The sequence below is a fragment of the Pelophylax lessonae genome (assembly GCF_965119305.1).
Source record: "Pelophylax lessonae genome assembly, chromosome: 1".
In the NCBI taxonomy this organism is placed as follows: domain Eukaryota; kingdom Metazoa; phylum Chordata; class Amphibia; order Anura; family Ranidae; genus Pelophylax; species Pelophylax lessonae.
Window position 1 is genome coordinate 791,938,194 of NC_138768.1, and position 23,153 is coordinate 791,961,346.

Here is a 23,153-nt window from a genome sequence, read left to right on the forward strand (position 1 = left end):
AGCACGGGTTTACAAATGGGCGTTCTAGTCAAACAAATCTGTTAACATTCTACGAAGAGGTGAGCTGTGAGCTAGATAGGGGGTGACCAGTGAATGTGATGTACCTGGATTTCGCTAAGGCGTTTGATACAGTTCCCCACAGGCGCTTAATTTATAAAATAAGGTCTGCAGGCATCGACCACAAGGTTTGCTCTTGGATACGGAACTGGCTAAAAGGGCGTGTCCAAAGGGTGGTAATAAATAGCGCATACTCAGACTGGTCTGGGGTGGTAAGTGGGGTCCCCCAAGGCTCAGTCCTGGGACCAACCTTGTTCAATTTATTCATAAACAGCATTGAGGACGGAATCAATAGTTCTATAGCAGTTTTTGCAGATGACACAAAATTGGGCAACGACATGACAAATGAGGTTTAATGTGAAGAAGTGTAAAGTTTTTCACTTAGGGACTAAAAACATAAAAGCACAATACACTTTAGGTTGGAGCCTTGGTAGAGGATAGACTAGGCAATAGCATGCAATGTCAAGGGGCAGCTGCCAAAGCCGGCAGAATATTAGCATGCATAAAGAAGGGGATGCATTCCAGAGATAAAACTATAATCCTACCACTTTATAAAACTCTGGTCCGACCGCATCTTGAGTATTCTGTCCAGTTCTGGTCGCCAGTCCTCAGGAGGGATGTGTTAAAGCTGGAGAGAGTCCAGAGAAGGGCAACTAAACTAATTAGGGGATTGGAGGACCTTAATTATGAAGAGCGTCTACAATTGCTTAATTTATTCTCCCTGGAGAAGAGACGCCTGAGAGGGGACATGATAGCAATTTACAAATACCTCAATGGTGATCTCGGCATGGAAAAAAAGCTATTCAGTCGCAAGGATTGCATGAGGACGTGAGGACATACAATGCGATTAGAGGAGAAGCGTTTTAACCTCAGGCAACGCAGGGGGTTCTTTACTGTTAGGGCTACAAGATTGTGGAATTCTCTACCACAAGAGGTAGTTTCTGCGGGAAGTAATTTCATATATTTTTTCAATATGTTACATGAGACTGCTAGAGATCACTGCCATTACAGCCCTTTTGTAAATCAGTGTTACTATTATCGAATGCTGGGGTCCAAATAGATTTCTCACATGTGTATATACTATATGAGAATATCCTGCTTTTTATCCTGAAATGCTGTGTCCCTTATTGGTTCAATATGCAGGGGATGCAGAGATGAGCAATGTTGGAAGAGGGTGACAGGGGATGCAGAGGTGAGCAGTGTTGGAAAAAGGAGGCAGGGGATGCAAAAGTGAACAGTGTTAGAAGAGAATGATGGGAGCAGAAGTGAACAGTGTTGGAAGAAGGGTTACAAGGGGTGCAGAGATGAGCAACGTTGGAAGAGGGTGGCAAAGAGTGTAAAAGTGAGCAGTTTTGAAAGAGGGTGGCAGGGGTGCAGGGGTTAGCAGTGTTGGAAAAGGAGTGTAGAGGTGCCCCCCTGTGCTGGGGTCAATGTCCTAGAAGCTGGGTTTTGGACTGTCAGGAAGCCCCTCTGTCCACTTTCCACATGCAGCACTGGAGCTATCGCTCAGATTATAGGTGCCGGGGGAGACAGTGGTAACATTGGTGAGTGGAGGAGACCTACATATCTCAATGACACACACCTAGCACTGCATGGGCTGGACAGATGTGTCACCTGCCTGGTGCCTATATATGTCTGTTGATCTACTTTGCAGGTATATCAGGATTACATGACTACAAGGTTGATCAACAGATATACATAGCAGGCACTAGGCATGCAAAAAAGTTTATACTCATACAATAAAAATATGTGAATTCATAAATTCATATTTTGCTTTCTCATACTTTTTCTGTTGTGAGGGGGGCTCCCCTGTAGAACATAGGAAAGGGTGACATCATCTTCCAGTGAAGATGTTCTTCAGCCTATAAAATACTATTTGGCGCAGTGGTCCCCACCTGGCACTGCACACTCTTTCCCTTATTTTGCCACAGCAGGTTGGCATCACTAGGTCCAAGAGACACACAGCAAGAGCCAAAAACCTGCAGATTGAGCACTAAGAATCTAAAGTTAATGGGTATGTTAGGCTATGAGAACTAATTAAGAAGTACTCAGATACATAAACCTTCTGCTGTCTCTTTATATCCATACTATAAATTTGGGGCAAATAATTACATAGTACAAGCAACTACTGGGCAGTAATAATGTGTAGATAAAAAGCCTAATGACAGGACAATGTCATGGGACTATAGCCTACCTAACAATTAAGGTTCAGTTACAAGAACAATCGGCAATTCATTGTGTGGCTTAGATACAATCAGACACGATTCTGTGAAGATTAAGGGCTCATGCACACTGCAGCTGAAAAAAAAAGCTGGTTTTACAGGCATTTGAGCTTTTATTTCTCTGCCTAAAAGCTTGAAGAGGCTTGTGCTATGTTGCACATTTTTATTAAGCTTCTTTGAGCTTTTTCAAGTTTTTTCACATGTTTTTGGGTAGTTGGGTGTCTTTTCTGCTCATAAAGGGGAGTTTACAGGCAGAAAAAATGAGAGCTCAAGAAAGCTCAAAAGCCTGTAGGAGCAGCTTCTTTGAGCTTCTTTGAGCTTCTTTGAGATGCCGTGTGCCTGAGCCCTAAAAAGGATACCTACACAGAAATTTTCACATACTTCTTGCAGGTTTTAGTGTGAAATGGTATAAATATAGGAATCCTCCTACCTGTAAAAGTGTGTGGATGGTGTGAGTCACTGGAAATATCCCCTCTGTTATAGATAAACATTCAGAGTACCCAATGTAGTAGCCAATTTTGAATGAATCCAAGATAAGAGTAATAACTGCAAATAGTGTGATACCACCTGCAATTGAAAAAAAAAATAGTTGGATTTATATCTCAATGCATGTCATTCAAATATTAAAGCAGAATTGTAGGCAAATAAAAAGGACCCCTATTTTATACAGTCATGTATTTACTTAAAAAAAAAAAAAAGAAAAAGGTGAGGTTTTTCTGAAGGCAAAACTTTTTTTCTGTTATATCTTACTCAGTGAGTGGTTCAATGAATTGCAGATTTAGTTAACGTGGAACTTTACCCATAACAACTTGATAAAAATAATGTTCTTTAGAAAGTATACATTACACAATAATGCTACCAAACTTAGTGTGCGCTGTAAATTGCCTCCAGCATTGCTGCGGTTTCTTTTTGTTGGAGGCCGCCATTTTACTGAAGCCCAGAGCCCCAGCAGTAAATCATAAAGTGGAAATAAACCCATTGATTTAATGGTTTTTAAAAAACAGTTACATTCCTGGAATGCCGGGATTGCTAACTGTCACATTTTCTTGTGTCCTCTACCAAAGTGTCAAACCAACAAATGTGCAGCACCATGGCAGTTGCCTATCAAACTGAAGCAGCTTCCTTGGCTGTAAAGGATAAGAGGGTTTCATTCTACTTAAACGGGTAACTCCACTTTCGTGTTGTGCCATATTTTCTCCACTTGATGATGACTGTCTTCACTGTGTTCCATGATATATCTAATGGAACACAGGAAATTCTTTTGTACCCTTCTCCTGACTTAGAACTTTTAACAATGAGATCCCTCTGATGCTTTGGAAACTCTCTGCGAACCAAAGCTTTTGCTGTAGGATGCGACTAAGAAAATGTCACGAAATACCTACTAGAACAGCTGAACTTTATTTGGGGTTAATCAGAGGCATTTTAAATGATGGCAGGTGTGTACTGACTCCTATTTAACATGAGTTTTAGCCCCCGTTCACACGGGGGCGACCTGTCAGGCGACCTGGTCGCCTGACAGGTCGCCGTAGGTCGCCTTCCATAGAGAAGCTGCGGACCCGTTCTAATAGGAGTGACACAAGTCGCTCCGACTTAGAAAAAGGGTCCGGAGCTTCTTTGGGGCGACCCGGAGCGACCTGCATAGACTTCAATGTTATGAAGTCGCCCGGCAAAGTAGCGTCGCCCCAGTGTGAACGGGGCCTGAATGTGATTGCCAAATTCTAAACACAGCTACATCCCCAGTTATAAGAGGGTGTGCACACTTATGCAACCACATTATTTTAGTTGTTTTTTTTTTTTTTTTTTACTTCCCCCCTAAAAGATTTCAGTTTGTTTTTCAATTGAGTTGTACAGTTCATAGGTCACATTAACAGTGGAAAAAGTTCTGAAATGATTTATCTTTGTCTCATTTTTTTACATCACAGAAACCTGACATTTTAATGGGGGTGTGTAAACTTTTATATCCACTGTATATACCTGATTCTGCGCAGATGGCCTGCACTGTAGCAGTAAATCTACAGTGCGTGGTTGGCAAGTGGATAACTTGGCTTTGGGTCCTGGCCACTACATTATCTCCAATCCTGCTTACCACCCTTGTATGACTTTGATCTGGCTTCCAACCTTGTCTCTCTTATCTACATCCTACTGATCTTCTGTGTGTGACCTTGGCTTTGCCCTTGACCTTGACACTGCTACTATTCAGTTACTCTTTGCTGGTCCTATCTTGCATAATCTTTGACTACTGCAGGTGTCAGCATCCCACCGGCTGCTACCTGACCTGCTCCTTTTCAGTGTTTCTCTGTGATCCCTCTGAGACCTCCATCTCCCAGCTAGAGAGTTACCCTGCTGACCACTTGAACAGGAGAAGCTACTAGTGAACTGAACATTTGGTAATCATGCCATTTTGTGCCTTGCACTTCCTGTCACTACCTCCTGGGGTGTCTGGACCAGAGCCACAAGGGAAAACTTTTCCCTTTTTTTCTCAAATGCAGGTCAAAAGGAGGTCAACTGCAAGTCCAATGGACCTGTCAATAAATTCTGAATGATCTCAGAAGCATTTCATACTAGAGATCGACCGATTATTGGCAAAGCCGATATATCAAGGGCCGATATGCACTTTACCCGATATATCGGAATTGGCCTCTGAATTACTGATATTGCCGATATTGCCGCGACGTCATCGTGCATGTTGAGCCACGCGCCTCTGCGCACTCTGGGACAGCTTCGGCCACTATCGGATGCATGCACAACAGTCAGTGTGTTTAACAGAAAACACAGCCGCTGCGGACAGGCCAGAAGAGTCTCTGGACTCTGGAGTCGGCCGGTCAGTGTGTGATTCTTGCTCATTTAGTGACAGTCACAGACTACACAGTGCACAGTTTAACACAGCTGCCTGCCTGCCGCGGCCACATACAGGCCTGTAGTGTAGCCCTGTACCAGCCAGCCAGCCACAGGCCCTGCCTGACTGTACCAGCTAGCCAGCCATAGGCCCTGGGGCTGTACCAGCCAGCTACCCACCACACAGGGTGCCAGCCACCCATCACAGGGTGCCAGCCAGCCAGCCACCCACCACAGGGTGCCAGCCACCAAAGGGTGCCAGCCAGCCAGCCACCCACCACAGGGAGCCAGCTAGCCAGCCACCAAAGGGTGCCAACCAGCCACCCAGCCGCCAAAGGGTGCCAGCCAGCCACCCACCACAGGGTGCCAGCCATCCACCCAACACAGGGTGCCAGCCAGCCACAAAGGGCAGCCAGCCAGCCACCCACCACAGGGTGCCAGTTAGCCACCAAAGGGTGCCAGCCAGCCACCCACCACAGGGTGCCAGCCAGCCACCCACCACAGGGTGCCAGTCAGCCACCAAAGGGTGCCAGCCAGCCACCCACCAAAGGGTGCCAGCCAGCCACTCACCACAGGGTGCCAGCCAGCCACCCACAACAGGGTGCCAGCCAGTCACCCACCAAAGGGTGCCAGCCAACCACCCACCACAGGGTGCCAGCCAGCCAGCCACCAAAGGGTGCCAGCCAGCCACCCACCACAGGGTGCCAGCCAGCCACTAAAGGGTGCCAGCCAGCCACCCACCCACCACAGGGTGCCAGCCAGCCAGCAACCAAAGGGTGCCAGCCACCCACCCACCCACCACAGGATGCCAGCCACAGCCAGCCAGCCAACCCCCAAAGGGTGCCAGCCACTCATCACCACAGGGTGCCAGACATTTTTTTTAAGCCTAATATTCAATTTCAGTAGTAGTGTCTTTCAAATGTCAATGGAGATGGATACAGATCGAAAAATTTAAAGTGTTGTGTGGGACTATTTTTCATCTCCATCTCCAGGAAAATCAGCAGCACTGTGCAAGACCTGCAAAAACAATGTAAGCATGGGATCAATAACTGCAAAAACCAAAAATACATCAAATCCTTGGACACATCTAAGAGTTCATCATGTTAAACTGTTTCATGCAGGACAGAAAAAAGAAAATGAATCACAAGGTGAAACATCACTATCCCAGGCAACAATAACCGATATGTTTCAGAAAAAAAACAGGTGGCTAAAATCGGATGGAGGATCCCTACTGGACAGAGTAATCACAGAGATGATGGTCACTGATAACCAGCCATATACAATGGTGTCTGACTGTGGATTTAAGCGGTTGATGTCCATAGTTGAGCCAAGGTACACACTGAAGAGTGACAAGTTTTATCAAATCAAATGCTGGCAAAGATTCACCAAAAGGTCGTTGAGAAAGTAAAGGCTATGCTGAAACCAGAGAATGCTGGCAACTCACTCTCATTCACGACTGACTGCTTGTCAGGCCAAACAGAATAATTAATGAGTCTTACATGCCACTACATTGACAGCGGATGGGCAAGAAGGCATGTGGTGTTGAATACAAAAGTGATGCAAGGATCCCACACTGGGGAGTACATAAAAGAAATGTTTCTAGGCATGCTAGAAGAATAGGGAATCTCCAAAGACCGAGTGATGCTTGTGCTTCGAGACAGCGGAGCGAACATGGTAAAAGGAATGAGACTTGCTGAAGTGTCAGACCTCAGTTGCATGGCACACACCCTCCAACTTGTGGTAAATGATGGTCTGTCAAAGCAGAAAGCTTTGCTTGACATAATTAGCATGCTGAAGAAGTGTGCAGGCCATTTCCACCATTCAATCCTTACCAAGCAGTGACTGAGGTGCATTCAGGAAGACCTTGGCCTACCCAAAAACAACTTGATACAGGCTGTTCCAACATGATGGAACTCAATGCTACATATGCTGCAAAGGATGCTGGAGCAGAAGCGAGCTCTTACCATATATTACGGTAAATATGGACTTGGAGGATATTCTTGTCCTACTGCTGATCAGTAAGACATTGTAGCCAATTTCATTGAGACCCTCCTCCCCATAGAGGAAGTGACACTAGAGGCGAGTCATTACGACTCATCTGTGTCATCTGTCATCCCATGTGTGAGAGTGCTGAAGATGCTTCTTCAACGGGAAGGACCCAACACACGTGGCACTAAAACATGTAGGCAGGCCATGAGGGACAGCCACACCAAACGTTCTGAGAAGCATGAAGAGAATAAAAATGTGCTTGCATGTCTTTTGGATCCTCAATACAAGAACCATCCTTTCTCTTCTGATGATGTATTGGCCAAGGCAAAACAATGGCTGACAGAAGATATTCAACAGGAGGTGTCGGAGGTTCCTGCCGAAAAGAAAAGTCAAGAAGAGCAGCTTTCTAATGTAGAAGAGCAGGATGCTTCAAAAGGAGAACAATGTCCAAAAAGACAACAGACAGAAGAGAAACTTCATTGTGGGGAAATAGATGACATGTTCAGTGTTATATTGGGGCCTCATGCAGAGGATTCTTCTCAATTTGCAATAATGAGCCTGGATGATGAACTTCATCTCTATTTGAAGGAACCAGTAATTGACAGATAAAGTGGTGATCCTCTTCAGTGGTGGAAAGAAAATGAGGCACGCTACAAAAGACTCGCTTCCCATGCTAGAAGATACCTTTCTGCTCCTCCTTCCTCGGTACCAAGTGAGCGTGTTTTTAGTGAAGTGGCAGCAATTTATGAGAAAAAAAGAAGCCGTTTAACTGGTGAACATGCTGAAATGTTATGCTTTCTGCACTATAATATTGTTCTACTTAACTGGGAGTATTGAAAGTGTAGTAGTACTAGTGTCCACTCCACTGTCTCCAATCCATTTCACTGTCTAGCTTTTGTCTAGCTTTGTTTCTAGCAGTTTTGCACTGACTGTACTACGCTGCAGTCAGTGCAAAACTGCTAGAAAAAAACTAGACAGTGGTTTGGAGTCAGTGTGCTGCAGTAGTGCGCCACTCACTGCTACAATAATTTTAAATCACTACTGCAGTGCAGTCACTGCAGTATTGCAGTAGTGATTTAAAATTATTGCAGTGAGTGAGTGTACTACTGTAGCAGTAGTCCACTGACTCCCCACTGTCTAGCTTTTTTTCTAGCAGTTTCGCACTGACTGCAGTTAGTGATTTAAAATCATTGCAGTGAGTGCACTACTGCAGCAGTGGTCCACTGACTCCTCCAATCCACTGTCTAGCTGTTTGATGTTGTCTAGCTTTTTTTCTAGCAGTTTAATTTGCACTGACTACAGTTGCAGTAGTGATTTAAAATCATTGTAGTGAGTTCACTACTGCACTGCAGCAGTAGTCCACTAGCAGTTTAATTTGCAATGAATGCAGTGTTAAAAATGTTAATAAACAATCATTAGCATGTTCATTAACAGATTTGTGTTGAAATTTGTGTTTATTTTGCAAAATGTTAAATGTACAAAATATCGGGCAATACCGATATGCATTGGCCAAAATATCGGTATCGGCAACGGAAACCTGATATCGGTCCATCACTATTTCATACTGATGTCAAAATGGTGCTATCAACACAAGCCCAAAACCTGTCAACACCTGCTCATGAAGGTTTGTCACAGACACTGGTATCCCCAGTTAAGGCTCCATGTACACGGGACACTGGAAATGGCCGTGTAGGAGCAGTTGGGCGTTTTTTTCAGAAGCCCCTGAACCCATCTACATTTTATCTTATCTGTCCATGTACACCAGGTCGTTTACAGTCATTTGCAGGCAGTTGCGTTCAGGGACTGTTTTTAGAACGCAATTATTTGCGTTCGAACGTGTGTTTCCCGGCGTTTCAAACGCACAAACGCGTCTGAACGCGATGACCCGCGTTTAGCGTTCACGTTTTTCCATTTTAAAGGGGAATAATTTTTTTGACCTCTAGGAACGCTTCTAAACGCAAACGTCCGCAAACGCTGCTAAACGCCCGCTAAACACGGGTACAAACGCGACCGAACGGACGTTTCAAACGTCCTAGAAATTCCAGCATTCAAAGGGACTTTTAACAACGTCCCGTGTACATGGAGCCTAAGGGTTTTCCCTTACCTCCTACTCTGGGGACAACTCAACATTTTTGATTTTCCCTTCACTTCTTGTCTTGGAGACAATGGTCATCAGAACTAATAGAGTAGAAGAAAAAAAAAATTTTTTTCACAAAACACAGTCTAACCCCCCTTCCCTACTGTATCCAAAACTAAAAAAAAAAAAAAAAAAAAAAGAAAAATTGCCTTTAAATGCACTTTACACATTCTGAGGTATAAATCTTACCAAACACTTAGGTTATGGTGTGTTAGATCAATAAAATGTAAAGACAGTGACATAGAATGAGTGAGAATCTTATGACTGAGTCTATTCTGCACTAATCTTATAGAAGCTCACACTACATAGTAGTTGGTAAATTTTGTTGATCTGACAAACCAACATTTGCCTGGGAATAGCCAGCTTTACAATACTCATAAATATGAGATAACAGCCATCTGATTCACCCATTTATCTGTCTTACTTATTGATGATACAATCCTCAACCATCAGCTGCTTGTCTTTTTCCCTGTACTTTGAATAAAAAGAATGTTCACTTGTTCTGTTTAGGAGCACACAGACAGGAGAGTCTTAGCGCACCGTCAAATTTATGGGCGTCATTTCTTGGAAGGCTTAGGGATTGATTTACTAAAACTGGAGAGTGCAAACTCTGGTGCAGCTCTGCATACAAACCAATCAGCTTTCATATTTTTTTCTTGTCAAAGCCTAATTGAACAAGCTGAAGTTAGAAGCTGATTGGCTACCATACACAGCTGCACCAAAGTTTGTACTCTCCGGATTTATTAAATCAACCCCATAGTCTTGCAGTAAGCCACACATAAATGCTGTATTGCTTTGTTGTCTAAGAAATAGAAAGGATAGAGCTAACATAGAAGTCCGAAGAGCTGGAGTTCTATAACTGAATGCTATTTAGGTACATAACTCTTGCCACTCTAAGCTCCACCTCATCCAATAGGTCTCACCTTTTCTGTATAGAGTACAGTTAAAGGATAATTCTACTGCCTTGTCCATTTGCCTATTTATATTCAACTAAGCAGTTAGGCACTGTCCATGATACTTGTTTTTTATTTGCATGAATAGTTACATTTTCAGGACAAGCTTTCAGGGCATACCCCTTTTTCTAAGGTCTAGACCAGCCTTTCTCAACCTTTTCAACACAGAGGAACCCTTGAAATAAATTTCTGGTCTCGGGGAACCCTTGCTAAAAATTAGAAATCTACAACTCCTGACACATTAGTGTGACAGTCAGTGGGAAGAATGCTTCTTACTCTTGACATCATTGGGAAGAATTACCCCCTTACAGATAGCTAAAAGGAACAATGGTGTCATTGGAACTTATCTGAGAGGCAGAAATTACCTATTGCTCAAGGAACCCCTAGCAACCTCAGGAGGAATCCTAGGGTTCCACGGAACGCTGGTTGAGAAACCCTGGTCTAGACAGAACTGATACAGGTTTAGAAAATTATTAAGGAGAATCTGCATGACAACAATCTTCCCTTCTAATTAATGTTTGCTTTGTGTTTTAGTACTTCTTGAACCTTAGTAGAAGGTCTAAACTCTGAAAGATTATACTGAAAATGTAACTGTTAGGCCTCTTTCACACGTGTGTGACTTGTTCTGCGACTTGGGACTGCAAAGTCACATAACAAGGGGTACTCCATGATAATTTCAGAAAAATCGTGTCAAATTTGGAGGTGATTAAACGCATCAGTGTGGGACTGTATGGCAACCGGAAGTGATGCCAGATCAGAAGTGACGCCAGATGCCATGTGCACATGGTTTGCTGGGCGAGTATGGTGAGATTTGTCTGCTGGCTGCAATAATCTTGGCATATCTGATGACCTAATATTTTGATGGGCAACAATTAAAGCTTTTTTTTTTGTGAGTGTTTATTTGCTTGGTTTTAAATAGACAGGTTCTATACGGGATTACGCAATGGTGAAACGCTTTTTTTCTCTTGAGCCTTAGCCAAGTATGGAGCTTATGGGAAGCTGACCGAATTGTCCTTAATGTAGCGGAATTACATGAAAAGAAAATCTATTGAATGCCTTATTGTCAATCAATAAAATGAGAGGCAATAACTTCTGGTGAGTATGGTGACATAAGGGAGTGGTGTCACATTTTTTTCACCCTGGTGGAGGAATAATAATAGTGTACCAGTATTGGCATAAGAATATTGATTGTTTAAGTCTATGAAGATACCACAGATTGGTTTGTGCATGCATTTAAGAACTTTTTACGTATGCTATGGACTTCACTATTATAGACATTGTGATTTTGGGTGTTTTTTTTGCATGTTTTTTTAAAGATATATTAAGTTTAGTTGTGCTACCAGAGAAAACACCCAATTGTTATATTCCCTTTTTTATAGGCTTTTAGCTTAGTACATGAAAAGTTAGGGTAATATTTGTTAATGCTTGTTAATTGTGTTGAAAAATTGGACCATAAAAATTAAATTTAGAACCTGATCGGCTCCACTCTGCATTAAGGAATCCTATCCTATTTTCATACATGTGGCATGCAGCCTTGAAAATAACAGGAATTCTGTAGTATACTGAAATTGTTTTTAAATTCCATTTCAGAGTCTGTTCAATAAAGATTCACAACAGTTCAGCATTTTTAGTGGTTGTAAAGGGTAAAAGGTTTTGATGGCCTTTGATATTTTGCTGAGAAATAGTAAATAAAAGAATATTTTTTCTTCTGCCACAAATGCAGGGATTATCCATGCAGTAGTCACCCACAGTATAAACCTCAATTCCACAAAAAATAATTGATTTTTAAAAGGTCAGTCCTTCCAAAGCTGATCTTTTAGCTACAGGTGGGCTCTGATGTACTTAGTCACCCAACGGTTGGTTACAGCTTCTGGTGCCTTAGATAAATCGTGTTTAGAAACTTTTCCAGCTGACTATGGAGCCTCACTACTCTGAATTTTCATAAATTTTAAAAGTAAACTAATCCAACAAGGCACAGCTTTCATTTTAAAGCCAGTATTAAAGGACATTTATGTTTTACTTCTGACATTTTGGGGAGCATAAAAGTTGTGGAATGCATTGTTTGAAATTTTATGATGTAGTGTAAACTTGCATTTACTGTTGTTTTTGCCATGAAAAATTGAATCTGATTTCATATGGACCTGCTACTGACTTCAAAAATAAGCCATTGTTCGGGATTGTTCTGCACTTCACTTGCTTCTCTATTGGAAGCCCATGTACATTAGTCATAGGGTTTCAATTTTGACCATGCAATAAGGGACAACCCAACTTTACAGGAAGGGAAAGAACACATATATATATATATATTGTATTTACCAAGAACATTATTTTCATATAGCACAGCTACTTCTGGGATTGTATCCTTAAACACCTGCATGGAGCTTGCCTGGTCTCTCTGTGCTTGTAAAGTTTCCTCTATGTACTCCAGTTTAATCCCACACCCCAAAGACTTGCTAGTAGGTCAATTAGCCCTAGTATGTGAAATAAGGACCTTAGATTGTAAGCTCCTTAAAGACAGGGAATGATCTGCAGTCTACAAAAAGCACTGCATAAATTGTGGGCACTATACAAATATACACTAAAGTGTGAAAATCTGAAAAGTTTGAGAAGTGCTTAATTGTATACATGTTCTAGATCAGTTATTCAAAGCAACAAAGTGTCAGCATAATAGCCAGAAAACTAGTAATTTCAGAAGGGCTAAGAATGAGGGTTTCTATGTTTTCTCTAGTATATCTTCTATATTTAGCAACAAATGTCTTCCTATAGGAAAGCTAATTCTTGGAACAGTATACTTGGATAAAGGCTCCAGAAGCCACTAAAATCATAATTGAGCAACCAAAAAGTTATATATATAATTTATTTTTTATTATTAAAGGCAACCTGCTCCCATAAAATTGTGCATGGAATGTGCATGGAAATGCAGATGTAGATGTATTTTTACAGTGCTTAAATCTTTTTAAACAGTGTGATTTTGCTTGCATAAGACACAAGATAACTTTTTTTTTTGACAGGAGAAAAAAAAGCACATGTGAAAAGTTCTTTACTGTAAGAGAGTAAAAATGTAAAGTAGTTTTCCAATGGAACTAATTCTAGACAACCGTAGATTGTTTCAAAAAATACTTCTAATACTTACAAGGGATGGCATCATAGAAGGTTGAGTAAATAAGTTCTAATCTAATTTCCTTAAGGGATTGGGAAGGAATAGTTTATCTTCTAGAGCAAACTTGACCATGAGTCAAGGGTTTTTGTTGTTATAGAGATTTAGACATTGGAAAAGGTAAGTAGTTATTAGTCAAACTCAATGGACATGTCTCTTGTTTTGCTTAGAAAATACATTTCAATAAGCGCTATTACCATCTATATTGGATACCTATCGTAGCCTAATGTAATGTGCTTACTTCCAAGGTTAGTATAAGGCTTACAGGACAAGACTTTAATGCAGGTGGTGGGCTTACAAGTTTTAGCCAAAAGTATAATAATAATTATATTTTTGTTGTTCCCCCTTTTTTAAACACACCTATTAAGAGGCAATTTTGATTATCCTTAGATTCCTGAAAAAAATAATTAGGCACATCACTCACTTACATCGTAGCCACCTGGCTCCAGCATCCGTGTCCTTCTCTATAATTGTCCTTCTCTGAGTGTAGCTCCCAAATATGTACCAGAGCATCCAGACCAACTGGATGAGCATTAGTGTTATCAGATAGGAGAGGAGATCTCTGTCTGTTATCCCAACAGCATGGATGGCCCATGCGAACATCAACAACAGCCCGGCTAAGAAGATATTGAAGCCATACTGGCTGCTGAGGATCTCTGCGTTCTTCTGTGGATAGTTACGAATCAAATTAAAGTGTAACTTCTTCCCCTCCACCTTCGGAGTTTGACCTGAGGAGGACAAGGTGTCTAATCTCTGTTCTTCGGCCATCCTTTTCTTTTCTGCAATGCAAGAAGGGAAACAGCTAGAAACACCAGGAAAGACTATTAAGATGAAGTAATTAAGTAAACCTTCCATTAAACAAAAACCGAGACTGCCATTTATTTTCTCCTTCTGAAAATGCTAATTCCTTGGCTGTCCTGACTTACTAGCTTTTTGAGTATCTGACCAGGAACAAGTGTGCAAATCAGGAATGTCGCAGAAGTCCTTATCTGTATATTTGTTTCAGATCAGTCATTCAAAGTACGAAAGAATGTGGCATTATGACAACCAGGCAACAAGTATTTTCAGAAGGACAGCACAGCAATGGCAGACTGTGTTTTCTGTTACAACAGGTTTCTATTAAAAAGCCATGTTGAGCCAAAATTTCAGTGTTGATTATGAGTAAATGCTGGTGGCCTGCATTATTTAAAGACTACTTAAGTCTTCTTAAATCTTTTGTTAAAATCCCCTGCCCTTCCCCAAATCTCACTCCTCCTTCATTTTACAGTAAGAAAAAAGAAAAAGTAGAAAAAGTGGGGCTTCCTCATAATTTTCACTGCAGGTAGGCAGACATGGTAACTCATGTGGGGTTGCCATGAAAAATAATAGTAGTTTTGCTTTTGTTTTATATCAGGCGTCCAGCATCTACCAAAAAATGAAACATTAGTTTTGGGTGAACTGATCCTTTATTTAATTTTAAAACCTATTTGATGACATGCAGACGGACAAAGAATGTGACATTTTCTATATAAGCAAACCAGGCATCAGCTTTTAGAAGCGCTATAGTTGAGTTAATTAATGCTATTTTTGATTGGTTTCTGTAAGCTGCAATACATCACTTTTTTTGTACTTATTAAACTACAGAGGATAAATCAAGTATAACATAATTACTAGACTAGAAAGTTATCTATTAAATGTAAGAGTTGAAACCATGTGCACATTTCCTTATAGACAATTAATGCAAATTTTTAAGGTGATATAATGCAACAACATAATGCAAGATTTACAGCAGATGCCCCATGATGAATAATTTGCTTCTGTGTCTGTGTGCAGAATGGTGCGAATCTTATAGTATAAAGCTTTCTGCCACAGTGTAAGACACTTAAATATAAGGCATCAAAACCCTGTACTCCTACTGATTACCAATTGTTGGTGTCAAAAAATATAAAAATTACACATTTTTGCCTTGTCTCAGTAATAATTGTTTCTTTTTTCAAATGCCCATTGCACAATTTACAAAATTTGTAAAAAAAAAAAAAAAAAAAAACACAACAAAGAAAACTCCATAGAAAGGGATCATACCTAATAAAGAGTATACAATCTAGTCAAATAATATTTTGTTAATAATATGATTTGTAAGATTGAAAATTGAACTACTACACCCTAAAAACAGGCAGAAGAAAACTAAAGCTTTAAGTTCCATTTGGTGTTTTGGAAACTTCTACTGGCTATCAAAGCACGGTCAGTTGTGGGATCCGTCAAATCCTGCAATAGTTGTAATTTAATCTTTTAATTATTGCTAATCTATTGTTTTGGGTTGGTTAGTTCACATACAGAGATATTTATTAGTCACAAGAAAAGGTTCGCTAGTTATTAAAATCTTTGGCATCTAGGTTGTAAAAAATGATGTATACCATAAGCATTTTTTAAAGCTTTTTAAAAGTGGAAGGCAGTTAAGGATACAAACAGGTAAAAAGCCGTGACTACATCTTACCACATCTATTAGTTCTTCAACAATGACTTCTCTCAGTGCAGAAGGAAGCTCAAGGACTGAGTCTAATTTTCTCAGATGGGATATTTTGTCCCAGGCTAAAGCTTTGATTCTTCTTATAGGGATGGTTTTGCTGTAGACGTCAGAAGGATCCAGCCTGCATGCAGATAGAATTTCACCTGTCACACCTTAGTGCAGCATAGACAGAGGAGGTAGTCCTCTATCCCTCCCTCTCAGCTGGACCTCATAGAAAGTCACATTGTGCAAACCTTCTAGCTGTCACACAGGGCACAGACGTAGCACAAGGAAAGGTGCACAGAGGTTATGCAAAAGTCCATCAAAGCATTGCAGTCGTATGTAAAACAAAATCATAGTGTCAAAGAGCAGAGAGTAGAACTCACGTTTAGGGCTCATGCACATAATAAAATACTGATATCCAGTGGCGGCTGGTGCTCAAAATTTTTTGGGGGGGCGCAAACAGAAAAAATATAATAGGCATTGTTTTGCGGCAAAAAAACGCGGCAAAAATTGCATGACTTTGAGGTCACAAAAGTGTGAAAGGGGCCTTCAGTAATCAAAGTATAGTGTGCCCCCATCCATGCAGAGTTACTACAGCGTGCCCCCATTCAATGCAGAGTTACTACAGCGTGCCCCCATTCAATGCAGAGTTACCACAGCATGCCCCCATTCAATGCAGAGTTACCACAGCATTCCCCCATTCAATGCAGAGTTACCTCAGCATGCCCCCATTCAATGCAGAGTTACCACAGCATGCCCCCATTCAATTGCAGGGACCAACATGCCCCCCATCAATACAGTGACCAGCGTGCCGTGCCCCCATCAATGCAGTGACCAGCGTGCCGTGCCCCTATCAATGCAGTGACCAGCTTGCCGTGCCCCTATCAATGCAGTGACCAGCTTGCCGTGCCGCCTTCAATGCAGTGACCAGCTTGCTGTGCCCCCTTCAATGCAGTGACCAGCGTGCCGTGCCCCTATCAATGCAGTGACCAGCTTGCCGTGCCCCTATCAATGCAGTGACCAGCTTGCCGTGCCGCCTTCAATGCAGTGACCAGCTTGCTGTGCCCCCATCAAAGCAGTGACCAGCTTGCCGTGCCCCCTTCAATGCAGTGACCAGCGTGCCGTGCCCCAATCAATGCAGTGACCAGCGTGCCGTGCCCCCATCAATGCAGTGACCAGCGTGCCATGCCTCCATCGATGCAGTGACCAGCGTGTCGTGCCCCCATCAATGCAGTGACCAGCTTGCCATGCCCCCTTCAATGCAGTGACCAGCTTGCCATGCCCCCATCAATGTAGTGACCAGCGTGCGTGCGTGCCCCCTTCAATGCAGTGTGCCCCCCCCCCCCAGGACCAGTGCATTTACCTGGAGCCCTGGAGCAGCCGCGGCGGCGGCTTCTCTTCAGTCCCGGCGGCGGCTTCTGTTCAGTCCCGGCGGTGGCTTCTCCTCACTGTGTCCTCCGCTCCCGCCTCCTCCTCGGCCAATGGCATGGGGTTTGCCTTGCGGCCAATCAGGAAGCGCGTATCGGACGCGCTTCCTGATTGGCCAGGAGGAGGATCGGTGTGACAATGGGTGGGCTCGGGGCGCACTGCTCTGCGCCCTGGCTCCACCCTTTGCATCACCCTATTAGAGCCTCTGGCTCTAATCAGGTGATTTAAAAAAAAACCCATTAAGCTCCACGTGTCTGGCGCCCTGCATGCAGATTAGGGGGCCGGACGCATGGACGGGGGGCGGCGCCCCTGCGCCCTCAATACACTGGCCGCCACTGCTGATATCTATGCAGGCAGAAAGATCCTGTGTAAAAACCGCATGTAAAGCTACATTCACAGGGGCGATGGGATGCGGATAGATTGCTGCATTAAGAGATGTATGTAGCAATATTCTCTGCTATTGCAACATACAAACTAGCTGACTTACTTCAGCCAGTTTGTGTGCATCCAAAACTCTGCACTCCAACCCTAGATGCACACAAGGTCCATAGGAGGCTCAATTTGCATATGACCACTTGTATGAGCAGTTACATGCAATACAAACAAAAGGCCACTGCCCCACCTATAACTGGCCTTTGCAGCAAGGAGCACATGGAAGGGCAAAGCATGTAAAACAAAACCAAAGAAAATTCCCAGCTTGACTTACAGGCCAACCTGAAAACAACAGCTGGGATTTTTCTTTGGTTTTGTTTTACATGCGTTGCCCTCCCATGTGCTCCTTGCTGCAAAGGCCAGTTATAGGTGAGGGCAGTGACCATTTGTGTGTACTATCATTGTGCTATATGCTGGGTGTCCAGTGTGCCTCTGTGCCTTTAAGGAGGGGGGGGGGGAGGCTCCTTCCAGGCTCACCTGCCCTCTGCCTATCCATTATTATACACGTTCTTTTACCATGGAAACTCTCAAAAACGTATAGTTAGAATTGCAGATAATAATGGGGTGCCGTGAAGTGGCTCTGCAGCGTACGCATGTATTTGCAAATGTGCAAAAACTATTAGACAGGATAATTCAGTTAGTAGCAGGCTGACTGGTAAGTTGAGCTGGGAATTTTTTTTACCTTCTGTTACATTCGTTGCCCTTCCATTTTCTCCTTGCTGTGAAAGCCAGTTATAGGTGAGGGCAGTGGCCATTTGTTAATACTTTTGGAATACTGGTGAAGGGACGCTGGACACCTTTGCTGCAATGGTGCTATATGCTGGCGGTCCAGTGCGCCCCTGTCCCTTTAAGGAGGGGTGGGTTCCCTCCAGGCTTACTTGCCATCTGCCTATCCATTATTATACATGTGCTTCTACTATGAAAGCTCTCAAAATGTATAGAGTTAGGACTGCAGTTACATACAAACAGCGGCTGCACCTTGTGCAAAGTGTGATGCATTTATGAAAGGCAAATAGGCTGTTCACTTAGCAAGGGAATTCGCCCCAAAGCAAAGTTAATGTGTTAAAGTTACATGTTGCAAATGATGCCCAATCACATTCGAGGAAAATCTAAAAAAAAAAACCTGAATTTTTGTTTGCACGATTGGATGATGGGAGTCAGCAGAGCTTCACCACATTCACTAAGCTCTGGGAAAAATCCCCTTCTCAAGTTCAACATCCCTTGCACTGTTATTCGATCATGTGAATGTATCCTAATGGTCTGTAAAGTGTTTCTGTTTACATGCGTTTAGACCTCTAAATGTCTGTAAAAATTTTTTTTAACGCAGTTTTAAACTGCAGCATGTACAGATGTACGTATGTTTACACACGTACATGCATAAATTATGGGGAAATTCTGACTACAAGCTCTTCATTTAGAGTTTTCTACTTTAAATCAGTGGCGGCCGGTGTACAGAGGGCGCAGGGGTGCCGCACCCCCCCCCCCTTCATGCGTCCGGCCCGCTAATCTGCATGCAGGGCATCGGACGCATAAGGTTCAATTGGATTTTTATTTTTTTTTTGGAATCACCTGATTAGAGCCAGAGGCTCTAATAGGGCGATGCAAAGGGTGGATCCGGGCGCAGAGCAGTGCGTCCCGAGCCCACCCATTGTGTGACAATAGCGAATGAAAATTTGCTATTGTCACACCGATCCTCCTCCTGGCCAAACAGGAAGCGCGTCTGATACGCGCTTCCTGATTGGCCGCAAGGCAAACCCCTTACCATTGGCCGAGGAGGAGGCGGGAGCGGAAGGACTCGTGGAGACGCGCCGCCGGTCACCGGGACTGAGAAGAAGCTGCCCGCCGCCGCTGCTGCTGGAAGGACTCGTGGAGACGCGCCGCCAGTCACCGGGACTGAGAAGCCGCCTGCCGCCGCCGCTCCAGGTAGGTAAGGGGGCATGCACGCTGATCTCTGCATTGGGGGCATGTATGCTGGTCACCACATTGGGGGCACGCACGCTTATCTCTGCATTGGGGGCATGTACGCTGGTCACTACATTGGGGGCACCACGCTGATCTTTGCATTGGGACATGTACGCTGGTCACTACATTGGGGGCACGCACGCTGATCTCTGCATTGGGGGCATGTACTCTGCATTGGGGGCATGTATGCTGGTCACTACATTGGGGGCATGTATGCTGGTCACTGCATTGGGGGCATACACGCTGATCTCTGCATTGGGGCATGTATGCTGGTCACTACTTAGGGGGAACGCACGCTGATCTCTGCATTGGGGGCATGTACTCTGCATTGGGGGCATGTATGCTGGTCACTACATTGGGGGCATGTATGCTGGTCACTGCATTGGGGGCACGCACGCTGATCTCTGCATTGGGTGCATGTATGCAGGTCACTACATTGGGGGCACGCACGCCGATCTCTGCATTGGAGGCATGTATGCTGGTCACTACATTGGGGTCATGTATGCTGGTCACTACATTGAGGGCACGCACACTGTTCTCTGCATTGGGGGCATGTACGCTGGTCACTGCATTGGTGGCATGTATGCTGGTCACTGCATTGGGGGCATGTACGCTGGTCACTACACTGGAGGCATGTACGCTGATCTCTGCATTGGGGGCATGTATGCTGGTCACTGCATTGGGGGCATGTACGCTGGTCACTGCATTGGGGGCATGTACGCTGGTCACTGCATTGGGGGCATGTACACTGATCTCTGCATTGGGGGAATGGTATGCTGGTCAATGCATTGAAGGGGGCATGTATGCTTGTCTCTGCATTGGGGGCATGTACCCTGGTCACTGCATTGAAGGGGGCATGTACACTGGTCACTGCATAGGAAGGGGGCACGCTGGTCACTGTGCATTGAAAGGGGGCACGCTAGTCACTGTGCATTAATAGGGGGCATGCTGATCACTGTGCATTGAAAGGGGGCACGCTGGTCACTGTGCATTGAAAGGGGGCACGCTGGTCACTCTGCATTGAAAGGGGGCACGCTGGTCTCTCTGCATTGAAAGGGGGCACACTATATCTTAATTACTGAAGGCCCCTTTTACACTTTTACAACCTCAGTCACGCAATTTTTTACAGCGTTTTTTGCCGCAAAGCAATGCCTATTACATTTTTCTGTTTGCCCCCCCCCCCCCAAAAAAAATTTTGAGCATCAGCCACCACTGCTTTAACCACTTTACCTCCGCTCACATGGAGGCTACTGCGGGAAAGTGCCGTGATCCCGTCCAGCGAAGTAGACCTACGTCGCTGGACTCTGCCCCTTGTGGGCGGCGCTCGCGCGCCGCCGGAGGCTTGCTCCCTCTGTGTTCATTCACAGCGGGAGTCGGGCCAGCGGAGGAGCAGCGGCGATTGCCGCTGCTCTGCCCCGATCGTCGGGGATCGAGTCTGGAGATCCGCCTGCTGTGTGTAAACACAGCGGGCGGATCTCCATAGTGACAGGGACTGACAGATCGGAGTGTTCAGCATAGCTGGACATCCGATCTGTCCTTCTGTCACACAGTCACCTCCCCCCCCACACGTCAGTAAGCACCAGGCATACATTAACCCCTCCCTCTCCAATAAAATTAACCCCTTCCCTGCCAGTGTCATTTTTACAGTAACAGTGCATATATATATATAGCACTGATTACTGTAGTAATGTCACTGGTACCCCCAAAAGTGTCAAAAATGTCAGTCAAGGGTCCGATCTGTCCGCCGCAATGTCGCAGTCCCGCAAAAAAAAAATCGCAGATCACCGCCATTACGCGTGAAAAAAAAAACACCAAAAATGACAGAAATCTTTCCCTTAGTTAGTAAACGCAATAACTTTTGCGCAAACCAATCAAAATACGCTTATTGCGATTTTTTTTACTAAACATAGGTAGCAGAAAACAAATTGGCCAGAAATTTTAAAAAAATTTGATTTTTACATTTTTTTGGGGGGGAAATTCATATAAAAAAATGTGAAAAATAGTGTTATTTTTTCAAAATAAACGCTCTTTTTTTGTTTATAGCGCAAAAAGTAAAAATCGCACAGGTGATCAAATACCACCAAAAGAAAGCTCTGTTTGTGGGAAAAAAAGGACGTAAATTTTGTTTGGGTGCGGCGTCGCACGACCGCGCAATTGTCAGTTAAAGTCGCACATCGCCGAATCGCAAAATGTGGCCTGGACGGAAGACAGCAAAATCCTCCGGTGGTAAAGTGGTTAAATCTTATGCCGCTGAGCATCGCACAAGATGAGCTATTTAAGTGGTAACACCCCCGACTTCCATGTTATGAATAGGCACAACTTTGTGTGAAACGCATCAACAGCAGCTACTTTGTGTCCGCTTATGTGCGGTCTGCCTTTGAAGATTGTACAATAAATGGTCCATACGGATTGGCAGTTGCGTGAGGCCATTTCTTCTCGTGACATAGCACAAGATTACTGGACACAAAGAAGCTGTGTACATGGGCCCATAATATACAGTAAGGGCTCTTTCACACGGGCGTTCCGATCAGATTCGCCTGTCAGTTTTTTAGGCAGATCTGATTAGATGCCCCATTCAGCCCTATGGAGCAGCGGATGTCAGCGGTCACATGTCCGCTGACACCCGCTGCCATCCGCATCCGATCCTGTCCGTGAAATCCGGACGGATGGAAACCCTATTTTCCATCCGTCCTGGGGATCGGATCGGATGAGAGCGGACAGGCGGTCCGCTCTCATCCGATTCCCCATAGAGAGCAGCGGGGCTCTGACACCTCCCCCTCCGCACACAGTGCGGAGACGGAGCTGTCATCCGCCGGCTCAGCGGAGATCGCGGATCGATCCCCGCTGAGCAGAGCACGGTCCGCAACGGAATGCGGACAATGTGAAAGAGCGCTAATGCTACATTCAGATTAGAAAAAAAAAAAAAAAACTATATGCTGTATCAATCTAAACTCATCATTTGTTGAGCGCTTGATTTTTAAATCCATGCAGGTTGTGCACAGAAACATGGAAAAGTGATGGTATAAAAGAATCAAGAGGTCCAACAAGTGATTGAGGCGCCAGCGGCGCCAAGGCATGCCCCCAACCTGGAAGTGCTGGATCACAAGCTTGGTACGTGATCTAGTGCAGGAGAGCCGCCTTGCCACCGAATATATACAGCATACAGTCGGCAAGCGGTTAATGAATGCATATGTAGCACCCTCTAGTGTGTGCTAGAAGTAGAGTAGGTAAATTATAGTTTAGCTCAGGGCTAAGCCTAAACTTTAAAATCTGGGTCAGGGTTCAGTACAGATCAGGGCTGGATGACTCATCCTGGCAACTCTCTGAAGCCTCTCCCTGGTCTAGAAGGTTGGAGAGTCTTCTAGAATTAGTGGGTGGAGGTAAGGAGGAGCTGACATGCATATTTATGAGGCCTCAGTCAATTTCCAGTGGTGGGCTGGCAGGGGGCTAAGACCAACTTGTAAATAGTCATGGGCCATGGCAGCAGGGGCAG

General features: G+C 44.1%; 1 protein-coding gene across 1 annotated transcript in view; it reads right to left on the minus strand.

The window, feature by feature from the left end:
- LOC309551713 (proton channel OTOP1-like) overlaps nucleotides 1–16,140 on the minus strand; it is a 63,841-nt gene extending 47,701 nt beyond the window's left edge. Inside the window, exons 1-3 of the mRNA XM_082252398.1 lie at nucleotides 15,824–16,140; nucleotides 13,779–14,129; nucleotides 2,710–2,846 (exon numbers count right to left, since the gene is read on the minus strand). Coding sequence (XP_082108524.1) covers nucleotides 2,710–2,846; nucleotides 13,779–14,118 — 477 coding nt within the window. The 5' untranslated portion in view covers nucleotides 14,119–14,129; nucleotides 15,824–16,140. The remainder of the gene's footprint in view (nucleotides 1–2,709; nucleotides 2,847–13,778; nucleotides 14,130–15,823) is intronic.
- Nucleotides 16,141–23,153: the final 7,013 nt, after the last annotated feature.